Here is an 11,136-nt window from a genome sequence, read left to right as displayed (position 1 = left end):
ATTTCCTTCTATACAATAGCAGAGGTTAAATGTCAAATTGTGTTGTTATTGAAAGCTATTGTGTTTGGAATCAAATCGAATAGAAAATATGTAGAATGGAGCGAGGAAGCAGTATCTCTAATCAAAATAGCAACTATGTAATATTCAACATTCAATTTGCTAAGTGTTTACGATCTTTTATGTCATTGACCTACTCCAGTGTAGTTATAATAATATCAGGTTTCTGAAAGTCTGGTAACTCCTCAAGATTTTTTGCCACTCAGACACGTGTGTATATTGACCCTCATATTACAATACTGACCAGTCAACTCCAACTTCTTTTCTGCATTTGAGTCTGTGAGTAGTTAGTTCAGAGGATGGCCCTGCTGCTGAAATAGTTCAGAAGATAATTGAATCATTTAGAAATTCGACTCATTTGTTAGGGTGAGAACAATGTGCGTTCACAATTTAAGGCTTGACTTCCTTTTTATCCTAGTTATTTTCATGTAGAATCTATGATTATAATGTGACTCGTGTCTTAAAGGAGACTTCAACGCGTGAAGACACTACATGTATTATTATTGCCAGTTGTTATCTTAATAGACCCTCAAAGGCAAAATGTTACAAATCTTCAAGTAATTCTGCCTATCTGTGCGGGCCATGTAGCTACCTGCTTTCCTTTTGTGTGTGATATATTGCAAATCTTCTATTAATTCTACCTATCTGTGGTCCGCGTACCCACTTTCCTTGTGTGTGTGATATATCGCAGTATGCACATAAGAAATGTACATTTTTTATACACGATGTTTTTTTCCAATGTACCTCATTTTCAATTCTCTTCCAATGCATAAATCTAAAATTATTACATGAATTCTATTATCTGTCCACTGATTCGATTAAAACAGCCGTGTTTGCTTATATTTACAATATTGTTGTAGTAGTAAATAATCGCTGGAAATAAAATATGCTATGTTCATGTTATAGGGCACAGCAAGGAGTCAGTTTTAGCTATTGCACAGAAAATGAGTAGTATCGAGCTCTAAAAACAAAACTGAGCTATATACAGATTTTATAGTTTTCTTCTCGATTTACTTCTAAGCATGATTTTGGAACGACACTTTTAGAACATCGCCGTAAACCACATCTTCTTTTACGGCACCGTCCAAGAAGTTATTTCACAGTATCGCTGAAGAAATAACAACTCTGGTTTGCGAGAATGTTTAAAAGAGATGTGGCTATTGTACTCAGCGTTGTCCACTCCACAGTACTTCGACATAATTATATATCTACAAGCAATTCTTAACAGATAAGTTCCTATAACCACAACAAGAAATGTCGCTATTCTGTTAATTAAAACTTGGAAAAGCTCTGCGAACAACTTCGAAACATGCGTAATTCTTTGTGAAAAGTAATGATTTACACTGAAAGTTTACAAGAATTCAAAGGGAATTTGGCGCACTTGCAATTTAACGCATTTTTTATGATCAAGATGGTCTATTTACAAGTTAGGCAACATATCAACATTAGACCATTTATTTTGGGAATTTTGCTCACTTTTTAAAAACCTTTTTTTTCATTGCTTCACGATCAGAATGTAAGAATACAAATACTTAATTCCCACAAAGACGTTTTTTAAAATGATAATGTCCCTTTTTCTAATCGTGTTTTCGGTCATAACTGCTTCCTTTCTTTTATAATTTTTTTAATTAAGTTTTTATTTCGTACTATTGCCTTTGACGATATTATCCTTAACTGCTTGTTACTCCATTTGAATATCTTATTTTGTCAACGATCATCGCCAATTGTGTAGTACTAGCCTTGGAGGATCATTTGCCAAAGGAAGACAAGACACCGCTATCACTAGGCTTGGTAAGTAATGTTGCATTCTTGTTGTCTAACACAGGCTAAAAGATATTGAAAATGTAATGGACATTTGAATGTATGTATACCTAAAAAATGGTACTACATAGACTGGGCAGGATGTATGCATATCGTAACTACGAGGCGACCTCATCTGATCTGTTTTTGCATAGTACCACTGAAAATTGATTGATTGATTGATTGATTGATTGATTGATTGATTGATTGATTGATTGATTGATTGATTGATTGATTGATTGATTGATTGATTGATTGATTGATTGATTGATTGATTGATTGATTGATTGATTGATTGATTGGTTGATTGATTGATTGATTGATTGATTGATTGATTGATTGATTAATTGATTGATTGGTTGGTTGATTGGTTGATTGATTGATTGATTGAATGAATGAATGAATGAATGATTGAATGAATGGTCGATTTATTGGTTAATTGATTGATTGATTACCTAATTAATTAATTAATTAATTGGTTGATTGATTGATTGATTGATTTATTGATTGATTGATTGATTGATTGATTAGTAACTTATCATGCACACATGACATCACACACAAATTCATTACTCTGATAGCAATGTTTTTATTAATCATCCACAAATATGCATGTGTAATTTCCCTTTCTAATTCAAATATAATTACATTTATGTTCTGACTAGAAATAAGGTATCCATAATTTAAAATATTTGTAAATTATGTATGACATCACATAAGATAAATGTTGTTGTAAAAATTCGACACGGAATGTCATCTCTTTAATCAAATAGAGAAACAAAATTGTCGACGATAGAGTATATGAAATACTTAATGTAAGAGTTGGCAACAATAACTAGGACTGTGACAGTGGGTCCACCACTTTACTAGTAACTTACTAGTATCTAACGGAGTTATTATAAACAGGCGTTAATAATTCACGCGGAAACCAATAGTAGGGATTTCATTGGGATATATCACACTTGATTTGAAAAAGTCTACAAAAAACTTAGTCGTAATATCCCTCTTGATTTGAACAAATCCATATGAATCACTCAATTCGAATATCCCATTTGATTTGAAGAAAGTCCATATGAATCACTCAATTCTAATATCCCTCTTGATTTGAACAAAGTTCATATGAATCACTCAATTCTAGTATCCCACTTGGTTTGTATATTATGTATAATATACTTTAATTCACGAGGTAGATCATTACATTCCTCTTCATACGTTTCAAGGTCAACAATAAAGGTCAATGCCTATGAAAATTGAATACATACTGTTATATCACCCGATAGTCCTCAGTCCAACCCCTCGATAAGCCAGGGAGGACGATAATAGAGAAAATTCAGTCAATATTAGCTATGCTGTCGCCGATGGAATATAAATTGAAGTGTCAACTGACACGAATGATTATATATTTTAAATTGAGAGGCCAATCCTTGTGAGGGTGACCCTCGAGAGATGACCCTGCATACAAAACATATATTCAAATATTCACGTAAAGTACATACTCAAAGAAATTGATAAGTGTCTGAAGGTATAGAAAGATGTATTGTTTTAATTACTAAAAGAATGATTCTTTTTTCTGGTACCAAATACACAGAAATATGATTCTTCGTTAAATGACAGACATTGGCAACAAATTGATTAATTTTTAAAAGCAGTTTGCCAGCACACGTACTTATACTTATACTTATAAGTCGAATTCAAGCCATTACGTTTGATTCTCCAAACCATTGCGTACGTGTAGGTTGGCAACTAACTTCTGTCGCTAATAAATGAGCAATCATCGCTCAGCACAACATATAAACCATTGTGTGGAACTAAACACATTAGCAAACAAGTTAAGGATAACACTAGCAATATTTAAACAAATAAAACAAGGGCGTTGATGTGATGACATAAAATTTCTTCATGAGTGCTGGATTCGAATAACACATTCACACTTTTGGGGGTATTTGTGACCCCCCCCCCGCGCACGCACACACACACACACACACACACACACACACACACACACACACACACACACACACACACACACACACACAAACACACAATCTTCCTAAATATAAATGTATTATGTTTCAATGTCTCGATGTGTTCTATGGTGTATTAGGAATGGCAAATACAACTCATTGTTATTCATAGATGTGTGTGTGATGAAGTCCGTTCGTTATCATACATTCCCCTTGAGAACTACTTTGACATGTCTTCACCTGAAAACACCTTGATTAAACAACATATGTGTGTGTTTTTACGATAAAATGTTTGAAATGTAAAATTTCATGTATACAGTTTCCTTAACGAGAATGTCGACGCCAATTTATGTACGTCTACGGCTAATAACGTTAGAACATCCGCCGGTGAGAAACTGTTGTGAGCGGTCGGTTGGACAGACAATCTGTGGAGATAAAATAAATAATACGAGTTGACAAAAAACTCAAATAATATTATACTTATGCTTGATCAAGCGATGCAAATATAATTTTATAATTGTAAAGCCGATATTTAATCTAATGAAGTGTATTTCGAAAACAAAAATATGCCTTGACCGGTATATTCCTGTCATGTCTTCAATTTTCGGATTTAACTTCCTCCTTGCTATGTGGTTATATATAAAAACACGATTTGTGGGTATGAACATTGTTTTAACACCTGGTTCTGTCTTGGTCCATGAGCTATTACCGTCTACATGATTAACGACAACTTATCAAGGACAAGTGCCGTAGAAAATTATCACACACGGCTCATTTCATTGAGTACTTGTAAAAGGCCAATACTTCAAACATAAACGTCAGACATATCTATTAAACAATTATTTCGAAAAATCACACTTGATGTTACTAATGGCGAGCATAATCAGTAGTTTTTTACTATTAGGTGATATCTAGGTTCAGATAATTAGCTTGATAAAATGCATCAATTAGAAGACCTGAAATTAATTATTTGTTTTGATGTGAAGATTCTCATAGACACGTAAATAAAGCCATGAATGTACTCTAGTGTTTAGTATTACAATAGCCACGTTCCGCTGCCCATATATTTAATATCCTGCGATGTCGAATTTTTGTCCACCAGACTATTAACTGAAGGTATTTGTAGCATATAAAATGGCCGATTCCTGTCTTAAAGCTGGCTACACGCGTAATTTTCATCGCCTAGGCCAACAAAATAAAAATAATCAAATTTGCATTACGTTTTATTTCGGGAAACCGTACCCTCATATATATCTGTGTATTTATACATATATTAAACCATCGTATGTAAACCCCAACACAAGCCCCCGGCGCCATCTTGAATACAATCCTCATCAGCCGATATATTCATTCTTTCACATTGGAATGCTTGACATACTAGTATTTCGGTGAAAGTTCCTAAACATCTTGATACGGTGTCGACTAGGGTAACATAAATAATATATATTTTTTCTATCAGGATATTTTGAAAATTATATGAACATATAAATATTTGATGTTGAAGATGAAACGTTTCAGTTCATACCCCTCATGTGGCCCCTGCTATTTTCCTCCCCTATCAGAGACTCATTTGCATAGTTGATAAATGATACTACTGGGGTTTCAACATGACACTGGCACACTACATCATATGCTCTATTTTCCACCCATCTTGTGCTATATATTATTCCAATCAAATAGAAACCGTCTTTACCTCAAAATGGCGCCAATCCTTGATAATATTTATTATGGAAAATATTAATGGATGAACGTTAACGAGACACACCTGTATTGTCGCAAGCAGCACATTTCACATTTTAGCCTTACAAATCATTCCAATATAATCTATTGTTTCAATGAAAAAAACCGAATAGCATCCGAGGAGTTATATGGTTATTAGAAAATCGCCCTACTTTGAAAATAAAACTACACATTTTTTAAAGCATGATAGAGGTATTCTTTACAAGCATGTATACGTGTTGCCGTCGTGTGTATTCATTAACCCGCTAGAATTGTTTTATAATATATATTTATATTCGAGGGTACTCATTAATATGTATACTCGTCATCACGTAATAATGGCTTGATAAATAAAAGTGTACATCGTTCGGACAGTTGGACAAAATATATCCCAATTCTTCCTTTAGTTGCTTGAAATTGAATTTGAATATAATTTGATTTAGTGTATTCCCAGAAAAGAAGGAACCTATAAATACACACTGATTTCATAATTCTAAAAATGTATATAGGCTACAGAATAGTTTTGCAATCAACTAAACCATTACAACGTCACGATCTCCAAAAGCTTATTTCGACCTACAGTTAATGACACCGGTGTTCTGTTTTGTCAAAACGCCGGCAATGTCTGTCGAGTTTATGTCACATAAATGAAAATTTCATAAATTTATTCGAAGGGGTAAAAATGTAATGAATGGCAGAAGGCGCTTTTGAATTGACTTGACATGCAATGTTGTGACAACACTATGTTTGATAACAGTAATATCTATAGTCTTCATTCAGCATGTAATCGATGTTTTTGCATTTTTTTTGTTCAAAATATGCGAAATAGTCATGTCTACACTGTTTATGTTAACTTAGGAAACACCCATTCGTTGTTGCTATTTGAGAGGTCTGTTCTGGGTAAAACACGTGGTTAACAACCAGGGTAATTCTAGGCAATTATTTGTGACCGATAGAGAGTCGACAAACTCTAGAGGCATAGGAGGAATGTAGATATGCACCTGCTCAGAATGAACACGTGACCTGAATACCTTCACAACGTATCCAAGTCATTATTATTGAGATTGATCATATGACACACACGTGACCCGAGGCTGTAATATTTGTAAGGTTCAACAATATGCGGAGTTGAAATTGTCAGACCCCCCAACTTAGAGGCTTTGAGTAAGGCGACAATGGACCATTTCCCCCCTTTCTTTTTAATAAGCACTCATTCCACTATAATAGAACTAGACGACGGTAATTTGTATAAGTAATTAATAAGCGCAGACACCCAAATTAAACTCAAACAGTGACAATTAAAACAAATTAAGACAGGACTTGTAGCAACAGTATAAAAAATAACTCTTTAAATATGGCTGAATGTGCATGCAGCGTATCGTAGCAGTGTAACTTTCACATTGTGTGGATATCTCTACACGTTTTTCGACGTTCTTCCTTGCACAGTCAAATGTCAAGGTGATTTCTAACAGATGAAAAGCTAACAAACAATAGTAACAAAAGAAATAACAACAGATGCTTTGTGAATTATCATAATATTCTACCATAAATAAGTAAATTTGATATTATTTTTAATTCTATGTAAGCTTAATCGTCATAATATGATCATGATAATGTTTAATGCATTGTTTCTGTTCTATTCACGATCACCGCGATTTAATAAACATTAGCAAGTCGGTGGAATTGTACAAGCCCGTGTTGTCTGTTTCTCAATCTCCATCGACATTACGTTTTATGTATTTCGATGTGTTCATCAAATCATTATCAGAGAAGTATTTTTTTTTCAGTTGACGCCATTTCAAATAATTCTCAACCGAATGTCAAACTACATAACATTGAAATTTGTAAAGAAATTTAGGCCATCTTTGAAACCACCATTCTTTTCAGAAAATATGTAAAATATGGATGTTGTATTTACTTGCAAATAATTGCTAAGATGTGTTTATCATTTGAGTGAGTAATTAGTGAACCATTTTAGTAGGGCCAAGGTCAATACGGGATACAAATATAACTTGATATTAATCAAGAAAATAAAGTCTCATCATCTATAGTTGTCACCTTTTCGGTTCACTGGACTAGTTGATCAAATAACTCTACTACCACATCCAGTTGGTACTAACTTAATGGCGATATGTAATGCGGGGAATCATTAACAAAACGACCAAAACGCCCTCAGATCGATAAATGAACGGGTCCAATTATATGGAAAAGATGAAGTTTCTCTAAAGTAGATGATGACGTGGCCAGATGATATCAATAGACAACAATGAGAGTAATACTGACAGAACTAACGAAACGCGCCACAAATGAATGAATGAATGAATGAATGAATGAATGAATGAATGAATGAATGAATGAATGAATGAATGAATGAATGAATGAATGAATGAATGCAATGGTGGATTGGATTAGATTATATCAGATCAGAGCGAGGTCTTCAGGCAGTAACACACAGACAGACACAAGCAGACAGACAGACAGACAGACAGACAGACAGACAGACAGACAGACAGACAGACAGACCCCCCCCCCCAACACATACACGAATGTTGATAGAGAGACGGATACGTTGTGTGATCATGGTGATAAGAATGGTATGCAAGTGCCATGATGAACTAAGGTAATTGCCTTATTGAGTAATGGGCAATGAGCCGTCAATAGTATACTTGAACGCATACTGACAATGTGATCTAACAAGTGATTCCATTTTAACTCGGTCATTTCCCCCTTTATTTTTCTATTTACAGGAGGAAACAGAGATATACTTTTTAGTAATTTTCTGCTTTGAATTATGTATAAAAGTGGTAGCGTTAGGATTAATAATGCATCCAGGGTCGTATCTTCGGAACGGCTGGAACATCATGGATTTCATAGTAGTCATTTCTGGGTAAGTTTTCTTGGAACCTTTCTTTGGGCCTCAGGAGCCCACCATTTGCTTTCATTTCTATTCCTTGTAATGGGGAGGGAAAGGCGGGGCTGGTTCTTCCTGGATTTATACAAATAGTCCTACACTATCTATGTATCACTATAGTCAAAGTATCACTTGGTTTTCAAGTTATCTGAGTTGGTCTGAATCGAGAATGCTGTTTTCCGGTGTGTGTTTAAATCTTAGTTACGAATTGTCATAATTTTTTCTTTGAGAAACATCAAAGGGATGAGCTGTAGAGTTCATGTCGTAAACATAAGGTATAAGTAAGTTAGCTAGGAATGAAGTTACAACAGGCGCGTGGCCCTGTCTGAACTTCAGACCAATCAGGAACTACATTAGTTTCTACGCCGTGTAAGACTGGTGGCAACCAATAGGATTTAAGTTTATGTATTGTCTACTTCCGGTTACATAAAGACGGACGACGAAGTGGCGTCGGGATGTGATTTTATAACAACACGTTGGCAATTTACTGTTTTGTGTGGTGTTTGTCCTACCTAAGGCAATTAGAAATGACTTGGCGACATAAACACGCGTACAACCCAGCGAAATATGGGGTAAAGTATGTGCTCTTAGAGTTTTTTCTAGTTCAAGGGATCAGCACAGCGTCTAGTCTACAAAAACGCGGCAACGTTCAAATCGTAAACTGTGCTCGTAACCTAAATTCATTAATGCATAACAAAGTATGGACACAAAATTAAATCATTGTTGGAGCGCTAGCCGGATGAGCGACTACGAATGTGAACATCCCCACTCCGAACGCACTGCATGGATGGTCATGCATGCGGGTGGGTGGTACTTCCATGGGAGCTCGGAGTGTCGTCTCTCTCTGTACGCGGAAGTACAAACAATCACATGTGTCATTACACTACACGTTTGAAACAGGAACAAATGTAAGAGTAAGGCAGGTTGGTGAAAGACATGAATCTGTTGTTATTGTTGATTTTGTATCCAACCATTGGTACTAAACATATCACAGGACAGAAGAATGTATGTGCAGTGTCTACAACCGCGTATCTAAATACAGTTCACTCCGTCCGCTAATTTCGACATAACCCTCGCCATAGACCGTAGGGTCTATGCCCTCGCCTGGTCCTGATTGGTCTGAGCGTATATGTTATCTCATATATGTGTAAAGTCAATGAATAGCAAATATTTGTATGGAATTCGTGTTAGGCTTTACTCAAAAGAAGTTTCATATTACGCTTCTAGTCAGCTAGACACTGTAGACAATGACACTTTTTTCCTTTTTATAAAAATGACTATGTACTAGTGAGCCAAAGCAGACAAAAACGAACCCATATCCTGATGTAATATCTATGATTAGTTGATCCAATGACATACAGGAAATTTTTCTATTTCTTAATATCTGATGTAGTTGATGCAGTATTAAGTGACAAATTATATTAGAATACCTTATAAGTTTATCAGTCAGTGTGCATCAAGAAATCATTGATGTAGACATTATATAAAATTTACATAGGAAAAGAATCACAAAGATTTGGTAATGCTCTTCCACCATTTTCACTATAAACGCCTGGGGAGTATTAAAAGATTTTTTCATACAATAATAATTTTTTTTACAGCAAATTTTTCTTCGATTACATGTATCTTATTTGCATATCATACGGTGGGTTTTATTATGATATTGCACAGTTCTTATTGCTGGTACTGTTTTGGGACCCATAGATACATATGAACAAATATTGAATATTAAGGCAATGCCAAGAGACTGGCGTAACAATTTTAGTTTCTACTTCTATAAAACCTACTTTCTATCATCACATCACATTAATGTAGTTGGGCAACCATTTGATATGTTTATATTATAGTTTTGGATTATTGTAAATGGAAAACAAATAATCTCTTTTGGTAAAAAGTGGGTATCACAATCAAACAGCTAAGGCCTTTCACGTAATATTCAATGTTTTAACAAAATCATTTCTAATTTATGCACCATCATGGTTTGCCTTACTTTGCTTTTAAATACAAATAAGCTGCACATATCTGGTATAACTTTCAGTTTTATCACAGTCACCACAATAAGTTTAATACATGATACAGTTTCACAGCTCATTTCAACTCCATGGTTTTGTACTCTTGCTTTGCTTCTCATTGTTATGTTTTCACACTTCCATTCATTGTTTTCATTTTTTTCTTGCCTCTTTCATGCTTCGTTCTGTCAGAGTGCTAAATACCTTTAAGATCCCACTGTTTGAAAATCCAGCTCTCCGAGCCATCAGGGTACTAAGACCTTTAAAATTGGTATCTGGTTTTGAAAGTAAGTTGAAAACTGCCTGGACAAATTCAACAGTTGCTCTGCCAGTTTTCCCTGATATAACTCTGTACCCAGTCATACTTTTGCCTGCTTTACCAGCTACCTACTAACAAAGCCTCTAGATGGACCCCTAATAAAATAGGTCGACATCCTTTTAGGAATACCCATATTTGTGACTTGAAAACTCTGGCATTGTTTCCTCAAATCTGAAATTCATCACTGATATTGAAACATAAATATACCCAGTATACATTTATTATAATGCGTTATATCCATATTTTCATATCACATTTTAAAATTGACAAATCTGCCACAATTTATTCAAATTTTGAGAGCATTGACACAATTTTTGACACCATGGATGCTATAATAATGTTGTCCAGAGGTCAAGT

At 34.8% G+C, this 11,136-nt stretch overlaps 1 protein-coding gene across 8 annotated transcripts in view; it reads left to right on the top strand.

The window, feature by feature from the left end:
- Positions 1-11,136, top strand: part of LOC144440972 (voltage-dependent calcium channel type A subunit alpha-1-like) — a 141,785-nt gene that overhangs the window by 66,428 nt on the left and 64,221 nt on the right. For all 8 annotated transcript variants that reach the window (XM_078130457.1, XM_078130454.1, XM_078130452.1 and 5 more), the window contains exons 4-5: positions 1,743-1,848; positions 8,288-8,427. In XM_078130457.1, coding sequence (XP_077986583.1) covers positions 1,743-1,848; positions 8,288-8,427 — 246 coding nt within the window. The remainder of the gene's footprint in view (positions 1-1,742; positions 1,849-8,287; positions 8,428-11,136) is intronic.

This window comes from Glandiceps talaboti, chromosome 10 (genome assembly GCF_964340395.1).
Source record: "Glandiceps talaboti chromosome 10, keGlaTala1.1, whole genome shotgun sequence".
In the NCBI taxonomy this organism is placed as follows: Eukaryota; Metazoa; Hemichordata; class Enteropneusta; family Spengelidae; genus Glandiceps; species Glandiceps talaboti.
Note: the sequence above shows the minus strand (reverse complement) of the source record. Positions and strands in the feature narration are given on the sequence as shown.